Below are 22529 nucleotides of genomic sequence, written 5' to 3' on the forward strand. Positions count from 1 at the left end.
CCAATGTAGGACGATTCCCTTCACACTAGTCTACGATAATTCCAATAAGGACGCTTTGTTAGCATCCGAACTTAGGGGACATATAAACCACATCAAGCATGTTCTCTATCCAAGAGTGTGGCCACTATACCAATGTAGGGCCAATGGGAGTGTGCATGAAAACATAAACAAGGGTGAGATTCAGTTTTTCATGATGGGTAGGGCGGTCATTCTGCTCCATCTTGTGTCTAATTAAATTCTAGACCAAGGTTGCTTTTCAATGTATCATTGTATATTTTAGAAATTGGAAATATCTAGATGACTGACTAGAGACATTGAACATAGAGTAATGCTAATACTACAACGGGTTTCAAAATGAATTCCACAATGTGTGTGTACATAAGATCCGAAATTTAAGGTTTTGTTTGCTAAGCATTGTAGGAATAGATCCTGGGTCTAGAATGCATTTTGAAACTCTATTTTTCTTTAATTTCTCACTTCACAATGCGTTCTAAACCCAGAATTTATTCCGACAATACATATCAAACAAAGTCTATATTTTAATTATTTCACCCTTACAAAGCTCACATAGGAGCATTCTGAAGAAAACCCTTTGCAGTGCGAGTATTTCCCTGAAAATACAAGGAAAAAAAGCATATATGGTTCAACATCGAGATGGGAGACCAAATTTAATATGCCACCAATTTAGAGACCCTCTGCTTATCCAACAATCAAAATTACTAATCTTCTTGCCTTGGGGAAGCACAAAGAATGGTCAAGGAGGAACCTTTTTTTTTTTTTTTTTTTTTTTTTTTTTTTCCTACTACTTAATAAGGAAATGGTTCTTTGAGCACTTATATATGAATCATGAGGCACTGTCTACCGTGCATCGAATGGCGACATGGCATGGAAGATGCCTAGTTATGGACATTGGTGTTAGGACTTTTTGTAAGGTGGAAACATACGAGGATGTCCTATCGGCAAGGTCGGCCATTCAAAGGAATTAACAACAACATAGAAGGGAATGAGACTACCTTAAGATTCACAGACGCAAATCTCTACATGACCTTAGCTCTTTTGTGATCGGTTCTTTCCAACACTACAACTTTTTGTTTCCATCAAAATGGCCACCTCCAAGAACAATAGGGGTTTTCTCAAAATCCTATGTTCAACACCACCACTCACAAATCACAAGAGAGAGGGAGAGAGGGAGAGCTCGATTTTTTTTTTTTAATCATACAATTGTGAAAGACATTGCTTATATGCAATTTTCCCAATTTTCACTCTTTAAAACCTTTTTAGAATATCATGTGATATGACTTTCCTAATAGGAGCCAATCAATACACTCTCCCCAAATCATATCTTTTCGTATAAAATACAACTAAAGTATGATTTAGTTGTCATTAGAATAGAAAACTTAGAAGAAAAAAAAGAGAATATTCTATGCCACATCATCTCCAAATCTTGATGTGAGATATTATCAAGAACACCGATATATAGTGAAGGAGACATCAATCGTTGGTGTGCCAAAACTCAAAATGTGTAACTCATCGATAAGGACCCCTCAAGTCAAGGGTTTGATCGTACAATACTACGAGAATTCCATTCTAAATAACACATAAAATTCTTGTATGATCCAATAATCTACACAATGTATGGTCACACACTTGTACCTTAGAATCTCTATTCCTAGGTGTATGCAGTGCAACGACCATATGAACATGGTGTCCTCCAGACCCATCACTAGTTTTGAAAAGGTTTTATGACAACCCGACCACTAATAAATATACTATAAACAAGTACATAAATGAAGGGAAGAAAAAAGTTGTCCGGTGACATGTTCCTTGCACCAATGCAGGGGCCAATGAGAGTATGCGTTGAGGCATCGACTAGGGAGGAGTTTTTCATTTTGTAAGGGGCGAAGCAGCACTATTTAGGGAGCAGCAATATTTAGGGGTGTTGTGTCGGGCATAGGTTGTATGTGACCAATCAACTTTTTTTCATATAAGTTAAATAAAGGGAAAGATATCGCTACTTGGTCAGGTGCGGGCGCGTAGCCTTGCGCTCAGACACAAGGTTGTACAAAAATGACCGCTACACCTTCAAGGATTTCCACCTTTCCATGAGGTGCAGTGATCATTTCACGTGACCCTATGTCTAGGCACACAATACCAAGTAGCGCTATTTCTACCTAAAATAAATTATTTTAAATAATAACTACGTTTGATGGAGACTAAAGTTTCAACTAGGGATGTAAACGGATCGAATTCGGTCGGATAGTAGCATTATCATATTCGTATCCGATTATATTCGAACGGATTCGGATAATATCCTATCGGATTTCGGACGGATTCGAATAGTTTTCGGATAGTGATTTTTTTAATACAGGTTCTCCTAAATGAATATGAATACGGATCGAATATAATTTTTCGACTATCCGTTGACATATTTACCATTTTTATGATGAGGGTTAGGGTAGAAACTTGAGAGTTCAGTAACTACCCTTTCTTCTACTCTTCTTAGTATTTTATTCTCTTACGTTTTTTATCTTTGATTTTTTAATAGATATGTAATTCCATGTATCACATTGCATAAAACTATATATATATATATATATATATATATATATATATATATATAAACCAATAGCAAATCTAGAAAAAAAATCACATTATCTTAACTTATAAATTTATAAATTATAAAAATAAGATAACAAAATCCAATAAGGTAACTTAAAAGGATAGACAAACACAGAGTTATATTTCAGATATTTTATTACCGTCAAACTGCTAAACGAATCGGATAATAATCGATCGGATAGGAAAATTATCATATTCGTATCCGATTAGTTTTGAACGGATTCGAATTCTCCTAAACGGATACAAACGCGGATCGAATACGGATTTAAGAATATCCATTTACATCCCTAGTTTCAACCCTTTTTTAGTCTTCCATTTTGGTGCTGAAGTCTTTTACCCAAAAAAGCCAAAAAAATTGGTTCAGAGGCCTAAGAACTAAATTCTAGCCGGCCCAATTGAAGCACAACAACATTCAAATTCAATACTCAATAAAAATGGTTGCAATCTGATGGGTTTGACGTACAAAAGTAACGTCTACTGTGTCACCTCTGACCTCTGAGAGACTGATATCATCAGCAAAACTCGACAAGTCTCATCGGGTCCAACTTCTTAAGAACAGCTAATCACAAATGCTTTTGTTTATGAACAGTGTTTTAATGGATGACATGCAATAATTAACGAACATGAAGAAGATTGAAAGCGTTAAGCCGTTTCTCCGAAGAAAAAATTTACAAAGAAACGATTCAATTCCCGTTACGAAGTAGAAGAAACCACGATCGATAGAGGGAATGAAAAAAAAAAAGGATTTTTGTTTTCTTTCTCTCTCTCTTTTCTTTTTTGAAGGCTGAGGCGGAAAAATAGAGGGGTTATCAGACAGAACCGCCACTAGAACTTCAAAGACGGTGAAGTAAGAATCAAATGAGCAGATGGAAGAAAATGGCATCGGAATCTTATCACTTTTGATTACAGAACCGGACGACGTTGTATCAGAATCGAAGAGGAAGAAGAAGAGGGGACGAACCTACTTGAATGACTTCTCAGATTCTTCTTCTCACCTTCACAAATCCCAACTTCCGCTTTGTGACGCCAAACCTTCATTTTATTCAAACCCGCCGGAAGAACACAATTGCAAAATAAACCTACAATTTTTCATTCGTAAAAATCCAAATTAATTTTAGATAAAAAATAAAATAATAAAATAATGGGTTTGTGAAATCAAGGCAGGAGTTTTTTTTTTTTTTTTTTACCGATTCTGGCGAGACGATTGACCCAGCGAGGAATCGGTTTCGCCGTCAATCTGAGGCAAGCGTCGTTGCAGAAGTGATTACAGTTCTTGGTTATGAGATTGTAAGTGTTGCCTGTGTATTCTTCTGCCAGCTTCCCCATCAATGCTCGAACCTCTTTTGGACCTAAATCTGTTCTCCCAATTAGGATCGATTTCCTGAAAGTGAATCCAGGGCATTGCTTCGGTTCACCTTCGAAGATTCCCGTAGTTGGAAAATCATGCGCCCCAAATGCATATTCCACTTCATGAACTAAACACACAAAAAATCAAAACTGAAACTTTTAAACCCACTAGATCTGGATTAGACAGGGAAAAAAAACCCATAAATTGTTTCGAAAGATCATTTAAGTGAAACCTAGTTTTTTTAATCAAGTACAGACACACTCGGATCCAGAAGTGAAAACAGTAGAAATGGAGAAATTGCTGACCTTGAACACCGGAGTGGTAGACGCCGAGGCCAAACCAGTAGGCATAGCCATTGATAGGAGTGAGGTCGTAGACATTGAGATATACAGGGACAGATCCGGTTTTCCTTTTCTCAGAGAGGACTCTTCTGAACATTTTTCAATTCCTCTGAAAATAATATTCGAGTAGCGAAGAAGAAGAGAGACAGAGAACCATGTGAGAGTGTAGCTCAGCAAACAAAACCAGATCAATTCGATATCGAAAAAACAAAGAATATTAAAAGAAGTATAAGAAAGAATTTGTGGGTGTGACAGGTCGTTAATATATAAATTATTTTAGACTAATTAGATAAATTTTTTTCCAGAATGGATTTCTCGGGCTCCACCGGCGGCCGAAAGCGCCGCCTCATCTATCGTCCTCGGGCAATCTTTCTGATTTATATATAAGACCTTACGGAGACTCTACGCTGTTTCCTGAATCCTGATATCTGGGGTTGATGCAACTTTATGGCCCTCGAATTAGCTGAAATTACGGAAGTACCAACTTGATTCCCGTGATAATCTGAGGTTTATAAGTTTAAATTCGAATTTCGAAGCATTGCAACGTTTAAGCATAATTGGAGGCAGTGAGACGGTAAGAGATAGGCCGTCACCGAGCCAGACTCGGGTTGTCATCCGAGTTCCGGTATTGCCAACCAGATTTGTTAGATGGGCTCTTGGGCTTTTTATTTTTTTTGAACAAGAGTGGGCCTAAGAAAAAGGAGTGAAGAAAGGTGGGAATCGGGAGTGGTTTGGTGAATATAGCCCACTTGGGAATATTTTTTTTGGTACGGCCATGATATCTGGCATAGTGGCATGTGACTGGAGAGGGAATCAATTTTGTGGACTAATAGCACCTACTGTCTCCGGTGAAACTTTTTTCTCCACACGTAATCATGGTTTGAGGTATCGGATACGGATCTGCCGTATTGGGCGATCCGTATTGGTTATGGCACAAGTTGATTCTAGTATCTGGCTGATCCTGTATTAGTGGAACGATACATATCAGAGGTAAACTTGTCAAAAGATACAATTTTTAACCAAAACAAGGGGCAACACTCGAGAGTGGCTAATACAGATTGATCCATATCGATATCGTATCGGTTTTTAAGGTGATCGATCCCTGATCCGGTACAATGCATTTAAACCATGTTTGTGCTGAAAGCCTGAAAGAATACCACAGATCTTTATCGCCTCAGTACTAGGGGGGTCCTGTGCGCATCGTGTGGCTAGACACCACCCATGTGTGCATGGTGAGGCCCACTGCACACACATGGGCGGTGCCCAGCCGCACAATGCGCACAGGACCACCCCCAGTACTGGGGACGATAATTTTCCGAATACCACACATCTAACCATCATCATTATCCCTCCTATTTGACAAATGATCGAAACTATCTTTACCGTTCCCTCACACACATCCCAATGCCATCAACACCCCACGATGAAGGGATTCTCCTACACTAGGTGGAGGAAATCTACGCCCAATATCTCCTGTTCATTGTCAAGTTTCAACTCAATTTGAGTATTGCCACAACAAAATAAGGATTTGAAAATACACCTAGAAAATGAATATTCTCCTGAATGGTTGACATCTCATGGGCAGCTTTAGAAAAAAAATAAAAAAGAAAAAGGAAAAATATCAACATGTAGGATCGAATATTTTCACTTTACTTTTTCTAGTTAGATACCGAGGTGTCATTTCGCTGCAAATGGAATCTTGATCTTGCATTAAAAAAATAAAATGGAATCTTTCTATTGAATTAAAAAAATAAAATGGAATCTTTCTCTTGAACTAGAAAAATAAAATGGAATCTTGCTCTAGTCAATTCCCAACAAATGGGGTGAATTTGATTGATTTTGAAGCTAGAATATTTACACTAACCAAGTCCTATTTATCCAACAGTTAAATCTACCACATTACCAGTCCACATGGCACAATGAGGTGGACTACACTGGAAGCCCTTTCCACGTGGACTATTTTTGCTCCACACATGACACATGGGACATCACCATTTGACCCTCAAGTTTCTTATACATTCAACACTTCAAACATAGATGCTTTGAGACATCCATCTTTCTTTCACAGTTCTGAAAATAAACATTTCGAATGCCTCTGTTTTTTATGGTTGTGAATCTTGTAAAGAGGCCACAGAGACTATTTTGAGATTTTTTTCCTTTCTATTGTATTCTTATGTCTCTTCTTGTGAACCTAGAGTGGTGCTTGTTTCAATTGAATGTTAAAAATGTCTTCTAATATACTGAATTATATGAACTAGTGTACATGGAGCAACCTTCGAGGTATGTGCTGGGGAGGGGAGGGGTGGGGAAGGGAGGGGGAGAGGGGGAGAGGGGGGAGGGGAGAGTCTTATTTTGGTGTGTAAACTCCATAAGGCTATTTATGGCCTTGAGTAAATTCAACAGGCTTGATTTGATAAATTTAGTAAAATTGTTGTCAACTGTTGCAATGATATGCTTGGTATTGAATACGTGAAGCAGCACATGAGTAAGCATTTTCAAAATGAAATGATGCACTATGGCACTTTCTTTGTATTGAGGTTATGAGGAGCAAGAGGATGTTAGTATATCTCACCAGAAACATGTACTTCATTTTTTCTGAGAAACTAGCACGTTGGATGCTAAACCTGCTGATCCATCTATGAATCCACATTCGCAACTGAGGATAAACTCACCAAAAAAACAAACAAACATAGGTGCATAAGACTGGTTGGTAAACAAATATATACACTTGATAGTTACAAGACCAGACATTTCCTTTGTTATTAGTGTTATCAGTCAATTCATGGAACAACCAAAACATATCCACTATGAAGCAGCTTATAGGGCTATCAACAAAATAACAGTCAAGTACCGATTTCCTATACCATGACTTGATGACATGTTAAGACATGCTATCTGGAGCTAAGGTCTTCTATAAATTGAACCTTAGAAGCGACTACCATCAAATTTGTATTCAGCCAGGAGAAAAATGGAAAACCGCTTTCAAGACCATGGATGTACTGTTTGAATGGAAAGTCATGCCTTTCGGTCTAACAAATGCACCTAACACATTCATGCGAATTATGACACAAGTACTTTGCCCCTTTATTGGTCGATTTTTGGTTGTGTACTTTGATGATATCTTGATCTATAGCAAACATCCAGATGACCACATCGATCACTTAAGACAAGTCTTGAGAGTGCTCCGCCTAGAGAAGCTGTATATCAATCTAAAAAAAAGGTTTCACTAAGTGTAGAAGATGCACTGTCGACGCCAATCTTCACCTTTTTCTTTGGCGACCAGAATTCGATTTACGAGGTTCACTTCGTAGATTCCTTCATTATCATCATCTAGGAAGTTATCGCTGCCTTCACCCTCAAGGACTGCATTAACTGCCCAATCAACAACAACCTGGGGCTCACAAACTTGTGTGTCGGAGTTTTTTTCAATGACAGTAATGACTGAATTATTGTTGCAATGTTGCTCCATATTGGACATTCTTTCAGGCAACTGTCGTATCAACTCAATAAGAGGAAGATCAGTTTCCAAAGCTTGGTTTAGGGTACTTGGAAATCCCCTCAGCTATGGCTTTGATACCAATTTAATGCAAGAGTAGAATTGTAGCTCAGACCTAATCTCGCAGCAGGATCTCAAGAAACAACCAAACTTCAAAGTCAACCCAAAAGCAAAATCAACAGAAAATTCAACCTTCTCAGATGAAGGTCAAACTGAGATTTCTAACCCTCATGATGTATAATAACACCATTCAGAAGATGAGAGTGATTGGATAAGCAATTTGAGAGTAACTAGAAAATTTTGATCAAGATAGAAATCAGGGAAGATTAGTCAAACTGAAATTAAATCAAATCAGACCAATACAATTTTCCCAAATTAAGATTGAGTTCTATCCTTGATATGAGCTATCAAACCCCCAAATATTGAATCAGATTAGATGGCTAATTAGAGAGTAATTAGATCAACAAGAAATCTGCAACCCAAACTCACTGAGTTAGAGTGATTTTTAAGTAGCAGTAGCAAGGATGATCAGAATCCCTCCAAAGTCTGATTGAATATAGGATGAGTTAAGAGTGATTTTAAACCAGAACAAGGATGAGTTAGAGTGATTCTAAACCTTTGATATCCCAGAGTTTAGGTGGAATCAGATTTAATTAAAAGATCAAATAAAGCAGAGTCGAACTCGAACCAGGGAGAAACCAGCGGTAGGGGTGTCAATGGGTCGGGTTGGGTCGGGTCTGCCTAAACCCGGACCCTGACCCTAGAGCCCTTAACCTAAACCCTAACCCTGACCCAACCCTGGCAGGGCCAAGAAACCCTCAACCCTGACCCGACCCTGCCAGGGTTTTCCCTAACCCGGCCCGGCCCGACCCGACCCTGGGTAGGGGTGGGATCCCTAGAAAATACCAACTACTTACTTTCATTTAAATACTCTCTACAACAAGGTTTTTGCTCTCTGGGTTAACTAACTCTGCCTAATGAAGAAGAAGAAGAAGAAGATAATTAAGTCTCTCTCTCTATATATATATTGTCATTCTTGGTGTAATTAAACTTTGTAGGATTTAAGTTAAAAGAATAAATTAAACTTACTTTCTTTAGAATTTGCTAAATTTGTTTTCGTTTCTGTGAAAACTATATAGTTAAACTGGGAAACCCTGAAAGAAACCCGTTACTTGTTCATTCTCAGATCCAGTTTCTAAAACCACATTTTGTCAACAATATTTATGAGATGAGTGTAGTCTTAAGAAATGGACTCACGTCAAAACGGTTCTCTTTTCTATTTCAACTATTTGGTTTTCAAGATTCAGTGGACTATTAATGCATCTGTTTGAACTTGGCTCTACTGGGTGGCCCGAAGTCCACCTTTCGTTCTTCACAGAGAGAAAGAGAGAAGGGGAGGAGGTGGATGGGACAGAAAACCATAGTCACGCAAGAGCACACGCACACGAAGGAAGCAAGTGAGAAATAGACGACTAATCTTACTCATTTTTACATACCTTGATGCGAATCTGGGAAGGAGGAATCGAGGAAGAAGAAGGCAGACTGCTAGTCGAGCACTTGAGCGGCGGCTTTCTTGTGGATGAAGAAGAAGAATGAAAGGTGAAAACGAAAAGGGAATAATCGGAATATGGGTTAGGGTTATCATCTCTTATGGGCATTTTGGTATTTTCACAAATATATATACTAATAACTAATTCAGGGTCGGGTCGGGTCGGGTCCGGGCCGGGCCGGGCTAAGCCCGGGGTCTTATCCCAGACCCGACCCGACCCTGCCAGGGTCAGCCAAAAACTCAACCCTAACCCGCCCTTCGGGTTGAAAAATCAGGGTCGGGTCAGGGCCGGGCTCAGGGCGGGTTCAGGCGGGTTCGGGCAGAGCGGGCTTTTTTGACAGGCCTAACCAGCGGGAGATCAATTGCAGACAGGATCAACACGATAAAGAGCAAATTAAATAACTAAAACTCTTTTTTTTATTGTTGCTTTTTCTATTACATATGAATGGAGAACATAAAGGAGAAGAAGATAAAGAAGAGAAGGGGGTAAGGGAATGGCTCTCTCACCCACAGCTATCCTAGCTGTTGAAACATGGAATTTCTCCCATAACTGATGGCAAGCTTGGCCACAAATTCTATTCTCGAATTCTGATTCAAGTACAACTGATGGGGCCTATTTATAGCTTGGCCTAAGCTTCACAAAATAGAAGGTAGAAAATAGGAACTTCCTAAAATAGAAACTAACTGAAAATACAAAGTAGGAAATAGAAAATACTAAACCTAGCAACTAGTGACAATGACAACTTATTGAAAATAGAAACTACTAAGGCTTTATATATCAACCTTCTAAAACAAAAGGAAGGACACTAAAATAGAAACTATTAGGCAACAATAAAATCTATTTTGGCTTGCTATCTTCAGTGGGCACCACAGAATCTCAATTATTTGCTTGGACTTACTTCTCCATTCAAGGCTTATGTTCCCATAACACTGTTCACGTAAACAGTAGTTCAGGTACTGTTCATGTGAACAGTAACTTTTTTTTTGGGGGGGGGGGGGAAGTAGTTCAGGCTGCGTTAGGTGATGCTCCACCAAACCAACAAAAATTTGCCACATCATCAGACAAGGCTGCCTCTCACAGCAGTCGAATCCACAACCTGGCTGGGCTGGTTTTGAGGCTTGTTCCTGCGGCACATACGGTGATCTACATCATCAAACCAGGCTGAAATAGGCAAAAAAACAAAGCATCCGCTGGTTTAATAAAATTGAAATTAAACTCTAATCTGATTTGACCTGTAAACTGGGATATGCTATTGGAAGAACGATCAATTAATCTCAATGAATTCGGAACCAAATAACACCCAGCAGCAGCTATTGAGCATATCACAGAACAGTATGTAGATGGCGGCAAACAGAGGAAGAAGAAGGGGAAAACCTATCTCAGGTTGAAGACTTGAAGGGTCTCTCACCCACTGTATCACACAGTTCTGTTGCAGCAAGGCAACTCAAAACTTTATTAATCAAAATCGTCCAAGAGGCTTAGCAGCCTTAAATTTCTTAAATAGATTGAAATCCAAACTCCTAATCAAACTATGAAAACTGAAATATACTCCTACTATGAATAGAAGAGCCTACAGTTTGGCTGAAAAAATAATAATAAAAAAAAATTATTATTAAATAACTTCTCATACTTCTACTAGTAATGAAAGTAAAGTTAATAAGCTACTACTAAGCCTAATCCCGTATGCCTACCTTGTACCCACATTTTATGGAATTTTTAGATTTGAGAAAAACCCTAGCATTAAAAAGTTAAAAATTGCATCTACCGTCGAAAATCCAGTTTTTGTTCTTGAACTGGGGGGTTGACTTTTTTTCTTTTGGAATTTGATTTTTTAACTACTTTTATTGGATTCAAATAGGGGGTATTTGCTTATTTATGAATAATATCTTAAGTAAATGAAATACAAATACAAAAACATTTACTTAAATGAAATACAAACACAAAAACATTTACTTAAATGATATTAGACATAACTAAGTGTTTGTCCTGGTTTCTGGCAATTACTGGCATAAATACCTGCCTGTCCTAGTTTCGAGCCAAGTTTCCCTTAGTTTTGATGGGCATATGTGTTGAAACCACCGAAATATGGTCGAAACCAGTCGAAACCCGGTCGAATCCAGGGATTTTATAAAATCCCCCTTCAACTCGTCTCGGAAACTTGCGAAACCGAGTTAACTCGGTGGTTTCGACAGGTTTCGATCGAGTTTTTCTTCCATGATTCAGTCTAGGTATGCTTCTTCCCTTTTCTTTTATTTTTAATTTGGTTCTTTAAGAATACGTGTCTTCACTTTTCTTATTTTTGATTTTCAACGCATGTATATTTTTAGCATTATTTGGATACTAGGGATGTTTATTATTTGATAAAATATCAAGTAAACCAAGAAGAGCGGTAACCAAGTGGATCAGAGTGCCTACCCCTTACCAAGTTCGCAACTTGAGAAGACCAGATCTTTTGGTTTGACAGGTTTTAAATAGAGTCAATGTTTTAATTGCGGACCTAAACCCTAATCTAGTTGGCGACTCATCCCTTATTAAATTTTTTATTTTTCAAATACCTCTGTTCTCACGACGATCCATTTATTTGTATGGTTAAATCTAGACAAGATGTTGAGATAAACGCAAAGTGGTAACTTTAGTCTTTAGATACCTAGGATCAATAATGAACAAAGGAGAAATATTATGGGGTGGGTGAAATGGAGGGGTGAATCCAGAGTGTTGTGTGATCGACGTATCCCTTTAAAACTCAAGGGGAAATTTTATAGAATAGTTATACGACCAGAAATGATTTACTATAAAGAATGAACAATTTAGAGCAAACCTAGGTGTTGCCCCTATTCATGATAAGTTGCAAGAAACTCATCTGAGGTGGCATGGCCATGTGCAATGGATGCCTTTGAATGCTCTAGTAAGGTGAAGTTATTTGTTTCAAATTGAAGGCGCTAAAGGAGCTAGAGGTAGGCCTAAAATAACCATAGAAGTGGTGAGAACATACATGTATATCTTATGACGGGAAACCTTGTATGGCTTTGAATAGAGCTGATTGGAGATATAGGATCCATGTTGCCAACCCCATTTAGTTAGGATAAGGCTGAGTTGAGATGAGTTGAGTAAACCTAGATAAGATGTTCTATTTTACAAAGTTTAATTTAATTTAAAGTCTATTTCTTGAGTTGATATTTTTGTTTGTTTGGGAAAGCGATAAAGCACTAATTCAACATGCAAGATTGTAATCAGATTTACATTAGGGACCATAGTTTAATCAGAAACTAAGTAATGAGGCTTACAGTGGTTGAAGCAGCCACAGGAAAGAAAAGGAACAGTTAACAAGCTCCTTTTCCGAGTACCAGTAGGACCATTATCCAGTTCTGGTGTTGTGGTCTAGAAGTCCAATTTTTTATTTTATTTCCGAAATATTGAGCCCCAGATTCTATAGGAATTTCAGGTGCTTTTTATGTACAGTTTATGTTACTTAATTTGGACTCCTAGGTTGAGTAGGAGAGTCAATTGCAGGTCCAATTTTGTTTTTTCCAAGTAGTGGTTCGAATTCCAAGTTAGTTTAGGATTGTTAGAGAATTAGTGATGTACTGCCATAGTCCTCTCCTACAAATTCATAAGCAATAAAGCTTGTTTTTCCGCAATTGAGAGCTGAGTGGATGCAAAAACAACTACAGTGGACTTTCAAGTAACCCCTAGGTAGAGTCCATGAAGCAGTAAGGTGGACTTCTTTCCCTACGTATTTTATTTTTATTTCTTACTTTCCTTTTTCATTCTTCAAAATTCTGATCAGTGATTTCAAGATCTTTGCTGTCTTAGGCGATACCCTGTTTTAGAAGAAATTCTCTCCCATTGAGTTTATTCCAGTTCAGATTGATCTGAAATTCGGTGGTTGGTGTCTTTGTAACACATTCTATTCATTTCTTAGTTGAAATACTCCCTTAGTTCTGGAATTTCTGGATTCCATATTCTGAATTCTATTTCTTAGCTTGTTTTCTTCTTATTTTTCTATTTCAGTTTGTTCTCTGTTGGTTTCCTATTATTTCCTATCTTCCCCTCTGCTGGAGATCCACTTTGCGAATTCTTCTCTTGAGACCTACACAGAGCATGAGAATATTCAAAAAAATGTTCACCACATGCCAATTGCAGGCAATTTGGCTCAACTAAAACAGAAGTATTTCTAGGGAAAAGCAAAAGATTTGTCAAGTTCAAGTCCACAGAGTGCAGTAATCTCGTTTTCTCACAGACTTGCATGCTTTTATTGGTAATTTACACATACCACCCCTGAGGTTTAACGAAAGTATAATTTTACCCCCCAGTTTTGGATAATTCTGCGTACCCCCTGAGGTTTACAAACGTTAACAAATACACCCATTCTGTCAGTTCATGACTAACAGTGTTAAAATTAAGAGAAAAATTGACCAAATTGCCCTCATCTTCCCCAAATCAGTTCCCTTGTTTTTATTCTTGAAGAACCCTAACCTGCAACTGAAACCCTTTTCACTCCTTCAGCTCTTACCCCTTCACTACCTCTTCTCCTTCTTCTTCTAAAACCTAATCCAATTTCAGGGCAGACATCAAGAGCTTCCTTCCTCAAAAATCCTGAACTAAGAATTAATGAACTACTGTAGTGTTCTTAGGGCCTTTAATGGGTTCCGTTTCAAGTGTCCTGTTACACAACCATTGAACCTCCCTTGTCTCTATTCCTGTTTTCCCTTCCTGGTTTTTAGGTTCCCTGAAATATTCATTAATACTCCAAGACCCATCAAAAGAAAACAACAAAACTTGAATACCCATCACCTAATATTGGTTCTAGTTAATGAATCCAACTATTAACAACACAGGAGAAAAAGAGCGAAATAGAAAACAAAGAGAATTTGCAGAGATTATATTGTAGCGAAAGAAAAAAGAGAGACAAAATGAGGAATCTTTCGAAGTAAATAAGTAAAACACAGAGACTACGCGTCTTCATCTTTGTCACAGTTTAGTTTAGTTTAGTTCATTGCTTCATAATGCTAGCTATCCTTCTCAGTGCATTTGGATTTTGGAAGAATCCATTAATGGATAGCATATCCAACACCCACTACCCAACAGCATTTTGGAATACATTCTTTTATATCTCATCTTCTCCCATTTCTTCACCACAACAAGAAAATCTGACCTCAAAAGTCCAAACCCTGCCATCATCCAAAATCACAGTGCATGCGTGACAGACAACCTCCAGAAAAATTTTCCCTGATTCTTCCATCTCTGTCTCTCACATAAAAAACACACTTCAACGATGGATATGTATCGAACACCTGAGAGCCGCTGAGCAAAATCCAGATTCATCGCTGTACTAGGCTGGGATTCGGCATAAATGCATCCCACTGCCGATTCAGCGCGGTCGCAGTCACCAACTCATCAACCACCTCTTTCCTCTCCTCTTACTTTCTTCTCTCACCGTCAAGTCCTTTGTTGGTTGATGGCAGGTTATTCGGACCAAGCTCACCTCCCTTCGTTCCTTCGTTTCTAATATCTCGGACTGCCCCCACTGGTCGGAGAATCCACTCCTCCATGACCTCCCTAACCTCCTGTTAACTCTCCACAAGACAAAATAAGAAATGGAGATCTACACTACACCTACCTTCTTAATTGGGTGATCTACCACACACGTTTAAGAAGAGAAGCAAACCACCAAGTAAATTAATGGGTCAGTCTCCCATAGAAAGTGAGAAATGGAAACGATTAGGTTTTAGAAGAAGAAGGAGAAGAGGTAGTGAAGGGGTGAAGAGGGTTTCAGATTTGGGGAAGATGAGGGCAATTTGGTCAATTTCCCTCTTAATTTTAACACTGTTAGTCATGAACTGACGGAATAGGTGTTTTTGTTAACGTCTGTAAACCTCACGGGGGTACGCAAAATTATCCAAAACTGAGGGGTAAAATTATACTTTCGTTAAACCTCAGTGATGGTATGTGTAAATTACCCTGCTTTTATTTGGGCACCAGTTTGTATTGCATTAGACTTGTGTGCTTTCTATATTCCCTTTTTTTTCTCTTCTTCCATTATCTTAATCATAATTTTGATGCCTATTATTTAAAGAGAAAAAAGAGAATACTTGGGTCTCTACAGTAGTGTCCGGTTGAATCCAATGTAATTCAGAGTTTTGGTTATGGAAGGAAAGATTATTGATTCATTGCAGGAATTCTGCATTTTCAGCTGCAATCAGGCTTTGTATACTGCTTTGTGCTACTTATGCAACCAATTATAGCTATCTCTCGAATCTCTCGGCTAACTATGTAAGAGTAGCCCAGAACAACTAATTGCTCATGTTCCCCAGCTCTCAAAATCCTGAGACCTTGTAGGAGTGAATGTAGCTTCAGTTGAGTAGTTCAGTAGAGTACCCAGAGCATGCCAAACATTAATTAGCAAGCAGAGTGTCCCCTTTCAAACTCTACTGCACAAATCCCTGAAGGTCCCAGATTCCCCGAAGAACTTCACAAAATAAATTTCCAAGAGTTCACAAGGCAAACAAAATATAGATTCGAAACAATCACCATCATAAATAGAAACAACTAACTAATAGCTCAAGGGAACATTATAGATAACCAGTTACAAAAAGCTCAAGAAATTCAAGATATGTTTCAAGCAATCCACCTACACACCTCAACATAAGGTAGTGAAATCACCACATCTTCAAGCCCAATAACTATTGCTTTACCAACAGGATGCCAACACAGAACCGTTTTGCATCTTTCCTACAGAACATTTAAGATGAATCAGTAAGGCTAAACCACCACTGTGGGAAGGGGGGTATGAAGGCAGGTAGAGTTGAAATCCATCTATAGTCTCTTCATTAACATCATATTCCAACCAATCTGTAATCCCCAAGTGTTGTTGATCATTGGATGTTCTGTAGGAACCAATCTACTTCTATTCTTTTGGGGGAATAAGAACCAATCAAATTCAAACATTGACAGAACGTAATTTTAAGTTAGGCCCAAATTTAAGAACACTTCTCAGTGTACATACATATATACAAATATGCTCAAGCACTGCCACACTAAGTAAAGAAAAGAAACGTCCAGGTTAAGATGGTTTATTGCCCTAATTTCTAGAATAATGAATAAATTATATTGAATCTTGAGTCATTAAAATTGAAATCATGATAAGTTATCATGTAAAGCAACTTGCTGTATCTCCAAAAAAACCCAAAAGGTGGAGAGGGGGAATAAAACCTGGAGAAGGTATCCAAAACCGTTGCCAATTGAAGCGATGCAGGGGGATCTTCGAGTCCTCTGTAACCATGGACAGGAAATCCTTCTCGGAGTTATACTCTGCGATTTTGACCTTCAAAATGGAGAAGACTGAAGTAGGGAATAAGCGCCAAGTGAGATGAGAGCAACAATGGAATAATTTTATTAAAGACAAAAAAATGCACATGAAGAAGAACGGTTAGTTCATAGGTAGCCAATGCTAAAGAAAACGAACCTTAAGAGGCAACTGGATTATCGAACTGAAGCAGAAAGGATAGTTGCTAAGGTTTCCACTATTTCCAATGGCGGGAGCTGGACAATTCTGATACGTTTTAGTCAAGAAGCTAAAAGTGAGGCAGCGAAGACCGAAGAAGGGAAAAGAAGGTAAGAAATACTGACAGTGACTCACCAGTCACCAGGTCGGCTATGAGCTGGAATTCGCCTGTGGGGACGTTTGGGAAATTATCTGCGTCACCTGTGGGTGACTCACCAGGTCCATTTATTGAGCGCTGTAGTAGACATGTAGGGGAGCAAGTTTGGCCCGGCAATTCCGAGCCCACCATGAACCTGGGCTGGGCTTTTCTCTCGGACGGCCGAAGGTCGGACTGGTATTTCAGGGCTGGAGATCAGGCCGGGCCTAGGTTGAGACTTTAGTCTGAGCCCAGCCTGGCACAAAGTAAAAGTACAATTATTTAACTATTTTTATCAATATTTATTTTCTAGAATATTAGAATAATATGCCCAAAGCACTCAAAGATATTGATTGAACCAGTGCGAGGGCCACTGAGAGTGCACACAAGGGCATCAATATAGTTATAATTTTTATATTATAAGGGGCAGGACAGTACTTTTACATGCTCTTGTGTATGTGTATGGGCACAGGAGCCATGCGACTAGGTAGTATTCTTTTTCTTATAAATAAATAATTTATTTCCTGGTTCCGTGTCTAATGGCCTCCCATCCCACCACCACTAATGACATGTCAAAAATAAATCGTAGTATGTATAACAAAAAATCCACATAATCGAAGGCCTAGAGAAAAAGATATATCAAGTATAATCTCTCTATCTGCATCATTGCTTTGGTAGAATTGTTAGAAAATACCACCATTAAAAACTTAAAATGAACATGGGAGAGGGATAGGTATGGTAGCGGTATACCGTATGCTAGCACCCTATGTGTCTATCTCTCTCTTCCCCCTTTGAATAGACACATAAGGTGCTAGCGTATGGTATATTGCTAGCATGCCCAGCCTTTCCCGAAGGATCATAAACAAAGACTCTTCCAAGCCCACCTGTTCTAGTGATTTTTTTTATAGGTATTACGGTTGAATAATTTCAACCCAATTTAATTTTGGGCCCAGGAGCCCAATATACAAATTTGAGGGGACGTTTGTTATGCAATCCGAGATTGCTATGTTGAGCTGGATTTTTCAATATGGGTTCAGATTGGTTTGTTTGGAATCTAATCCTAGATTGGGATTGCAAAATATGGGCTGTGTGGTACTTTTTTTTTTTTTTTATCTTTCTTTAGAGATCAGAAGTAGACTGGAGACTAGGTATGTTAAGAATTAAAATGCATGCAGCAGATCAACGATAGCAAAAGTAGATCACAACAATTTACGTGGTTCACTCAAGATGGCTATGTCCATGGTTAAGCGATAAATCAGAGCTTCCACGATCCTGATGAAGAAATTACAAAACCCTAGCACTCTCCTACTTGCAAGATCACTCCTATATATAGTGTTTTGATGCATACTAATATAGAGAAACCCTAATCCCCGAAAGTACAAAAGTATTAACCCCAATTTAAATAACTCCCAAAAAATGCGGGTTTTCTTCATATGGCTCTTGTCCCCAATCCCCCCCTGATGAGTGGGACCGCCAATATTAGGGAAAAGTGACTTGTACTTCTTAGATTAGACCGAGATCAAGCTTCACCAATAACAAGGTATAGGATATATAGAGTAGGAATGGAATGCAAAACTACCCGAAAAAAGAATTTAAAACTACAATCTCAATCCTAATGTCATGGAATGTGATCCAAGATGCAGCTCATCCTAAGTCCAAACACCATCCCTATAGAGCTTGGATATTGAATCCTGGATTCTAGCCTATAGAATTGAGAAATTAATTAACTTGAATTGTATTACCAAACAGCCCAACAGTTTTACCTTTCTTTTTGGGTCTCCCTGACTTGAACCCCTATTTGGGGGGTTGGATTCTCTCTCTCTCTCTCTCTCTCTCTCTCTTCCTTTAAAATAGCTTGATAGTGAAAATATGTTGTGATGAGTTAATGTTCGTCAAGTGCCTAGTGCATTTGGTAGCTAGTGGTGTGTAAAGGTCCATTGCTACCTGGAGATTTTGAGTTTAAATCTTCTAGTTCACATCCTACATCTCACCTTACCTATCAAAAAAGCAAAAAAAAAAAGAAAGAAAGGTAAGTAAGGGAAGCAGCTAGAAGCAGACCTTGTCTTACTAAAAATTAAACGAGTGATGCATGATTTCATTAAATGAAATATCATCTTTGCGAGTTGTCACATTCAAAAGATAAAAATAGTTGCTTACAGTACCATAGAGAAGAGTCTGATTAGTTCTCTCTCTCTCTCTCTCTCTCATTCATTCAAGTGAAGTAGAACTCAACTCTTTTTTGTTTAATTTTCACAATTTGGTTGGAATCAAGAAGGTAACATTAAGTCGTATCTAAATCTTTGATTGGCTAAAAAACTGCAACAAGATAGGATTCTAATGTGCTGTAATCCAAAACACAATAAAGCTAATTAGGCCCACTATTTTACGTGTGGGATTGCTTATTAAATTTAAGAGCCCATTCTGTTAGGCTTTCTCACGTCTTTGTTTGTTTAAACATCAAATCAAGAGGAAAACCAAGAAATGTGGGGGTGAGGGTTTCCTAAATTGACTAACATTATCAAAAGTAACAGCAATCCATGATTTTCCCAAAATGGAAACTGCAATTATCAATCAAAGCTTTTAATTAATTGTACTTTCCTTACTTTTTGCAACTAGGTCAATGATTCCCTTGCAATTTATAATTGAAACCCTAAAAATTTGACTTGTTTTGATTCGGATACAGTAAGATTCGATTTGATTCGATTCGATTCATGGATTTGTACGACTGGTTTGATTTGAAAATTTGATAATTGAAAGTTACATGGGAAAAAGAATTCTGTCTGATGCCAGCACTCCCATGAGTCTATCTCTCTGCTCCTCACATGAAAAGATAGCTCTGCCCTTTTGTTTTAAGGAGGAGAAATATAGACACATGGGACTGCGGATGTAGGCCACACTCCCGAATAGAAAATTGCTTCCCAAGTTACATGGATCTTTATCACCTCCAGTTTGTTGACCGGCTCAGTTCCCCAGTTCCTCTAACAAAGGGGGGCTGAAATGACCTCTCTACCCATGCCCAAACACCCTGTCCGGGTGGGATCCACCATCCCCCTATTAGAGGAACTGGAGAACTGGGCCGGTCAGCAAACTGGAGGTGATAATTTTCCCAAGTTACATATAGTAAAATGGGTCCTTCTAGGCAACACTATGCTTAAAGAATATTCACCCCTCCGCCCCCCCCCCCCCAAAAAAAAATTTAAAATAAAATAAAATTATCAAAATGTCATCAAATAGAGATAAATATAAAATTCAAAATGACGTCGTTTCTAATTTTAATTAACTCATTTTAAGCTGAAATTGTACAAATGAGATGGTTGTCTGGTCCTCTATCACATGGACTAACTCATGTACTATTAAGTGGTAAATAGTGAAATGTTACATTTCACTAGGTATAACAACGAGGAACAAAACCCTAGTAAAATAATAGAAAAAGATCTCTAAATATCTGACCTTGAAATCAGCTTGAGTTCCAATGCATATGGGTTGGACTAGTGAACCTGTGTAGCTAGTAGCCACCCATAAATTTCTTGTGGCCAACATTATGGGATATGTTATCCATCCAAAAGTTAAAAGGCATATACATATATAGATGACCTGCAAGTGAATGTCCTATTTGTGTAAAATATTCTTCATTATCATAGATAGGGAAAGTACCTTACAGATCACAGCATATTGGGCTAAAGCTTTGGCAATTATAAATTGTTCTAATGAGATAAGTTGATGGAGTCCCCTTCAACCAAAAATGTTGTGGGGAAAAGCTTAACATGCTTAGGCCAAATCAATCACTACTTCAAATAATTTCAAATGATGTTTCCATGGATATTCCTCAAAAGTTTTATTTATTGATCTACAAGCATCTAGGAAGCACCTCGGATACCAAAGGAGTAGCCATCAAAATTAAGCTTTAATTTTGGTACTTTTGGAACCCAAGGAGCCAAGGGTACTAGATGTAGTTCAAAAGAACAAGAAAAGCCAACAGCAAACCATATCATCAACTTGGATAAAAGAAAAAAAAATGCTAATATGATAATTTTTGAGTATCCAATGGAATAATGGGCTGGCCATGAGTTCAATATTTTTGTGATTTCTATTATAATGGATCGATTCTATAAGTCTAAATATGAGGGATTGAGGTTTTATATAGAATTAAGTAATCGATTTTTAATTTGTAGTAGTTTAGAAATTTTCTAATTTTTTTATTTTTTCGACAGAACTATAACTTATCCCCAACAATTTCGATAGAACTATAACTCTTCCTTGTGATTTTTTATAAGATGCAATTATTTTCTCTTGTGAGAAGTAATAACAACCTTGGTGGGAATGCCAAGTTGAGTGGTGAGATGCTAGTCAAGTTCTAGGTGGGAAGTCTAGTTCATATTCTTCTTCTTTTATCTTCTATCTTAAATCTTCTAGCTAGTTAGTCTTCTATCAATTTCATCTTCTAGCTAGTCATCTATCTTTCACTTGCTATTCTGTCCACTAATTTCTAATGCACTTTTTCTCAATTTCAGATTGTAGCTTAGTGCTAGAATAGTCACCAAATCAACCCATCAATATTCTATTTGTTGGCAATACACTGCCCTCTTTTATGCCCTTTGGCAGCAACATATTCGTCTTTAACTTCTATTTTATGCTAGTTACTAACTTTTGAACTCACTCACTAATTTTTCTTCCTTAGTTACTATTTATATTCTTAGTTTCTATTTTGATTTTACTTTCTATTCTTTGATCTAGTTGTTGTTTTTCCATGGTTACTAAATTTGAAATCCTGTTTTAGCAACTTACGAATTTTGTGATCCCTTGATATATTCAAATATGTCCGTTCGATTAACATCCAACTTTTTTTTTTTTTTTTTTTTTTTTTTTTTTGGAGAAGAAGAATTTATATTTATAAGGAATATAGGTATTTACAATCTATAATATTTCTTCCCCTTGGCATCATTGCGCACCAAGATGGAGAGTGCCTCGGGGAAACTATCTTTACATAAGGGGATTTCCTGGTAGGAGTGAAGGAACCCTGCTAAGAAATCGGCGCAAGAATTGATCTCTCTGACATGGTGAAGAAACACACAGCTTCTGAACCGCTGTTGGAGTTCACATAGGTCGCGAACCAGATCTATAGAGTGCCATGGTGCCTTGAAGGAGCCCAGTATCATTTGAATTGCCACGAAAGAGTCTGATCGGACTTGTATACTTGCCACATGTGAATCAAGGGCTTTAAGCATGCCCTTCTTTATAATATCATCCAACTTTGATTAATCCTTCAACCAGACCTAGAACCCTATCAGAACCCCTTTGACCAGGTTGTTGGTATTACTTTTTTGGAGGGTTATTGAGATACCTGCTATTTTGTATTTGTTATTCAATCTAATTGTGTAAATTTCTTACCATATTGAGTAATGATATCTTTTAAAAATTTTTTTTTCAAACCCAAGGTTTTGTTTGGTTGCAAGGAAAACTAAAGGAAAAGAAATTAAATTTAAAATCACTTTACTTTAAAGTAAGTAAAATAAAAATTACAACAATCTAGATTAG

The 22529-nt window shown here is 37.9% G+C and overlaps 1 protein-coding gene across 1 annotated transcript; it reads right to left on the minus strand.

The window, feature by feature from the left end:
* Positions 1–3522: 3522 nt before the first annotated feature.
* Positions 3523–4444, minus strand: LOC122668233 (deSI-like protein At4g17486). Its single transcript, XM_043864822.1, has 3 exons — positions 4273–4444; positions 3807–4094; positions 3523–3698 (listed from the first exon to the last, which is right to left on the minus strand). The coding sequence occupies exons 1-3, from the start codon at positions 4403–4405 to the stop codon at positions 3523–3525; spliced, it is 597 nt and encodes a 198-aa protein (XP_043720757.1). The 5' UTR covers positions 4406–4444.
* Positions 4445–22529: the final 18085 nt, after the last annotated feature.

The sequence above is a fragment of the Telopea speciosissima genome, chromosome 7 (genome assembly GCF_018873765.1).
Source record: "Telopea speciosissima isolate NSW1024214 ecotype Mountain lineage chromosome 7, Tspe_v1, whole genome shotgun sequence".
Taxonomy (NCBI): domain Eukaryota; kingdom Viridiplantae; phylum Streptophyta; class Magnoliopsida; order Proteales; family Proteaceae; genus Telopea; species Telopea speciosissima.

Excerpts from the sequence above, each read along its gene's own strand:
- LOC122668233 (XM_043864822.1), bottom strand. The coding sequence starts at position 4,405 with ATGTTCAGAAGAGTCCTCTCTGAGAAAAGGAAAACCGGATCTGTCCCT. Across the intron at positions 4,095-4,272 it reads CTACCACTCCGGTGTTCAAG|TTCATGAAGTGGAATATGCA; the intron begins GTCAGCAATTTC and ends TTGTGTGTTTAG. Across the intron at positions 3,699-3,806 it reads CAATCGTCTCGCCAGAATCG|GTTTATTTTGCAATTGTGTT; the intron begins GTAAAAAAAAAA and ends GAAAAATTGTAG.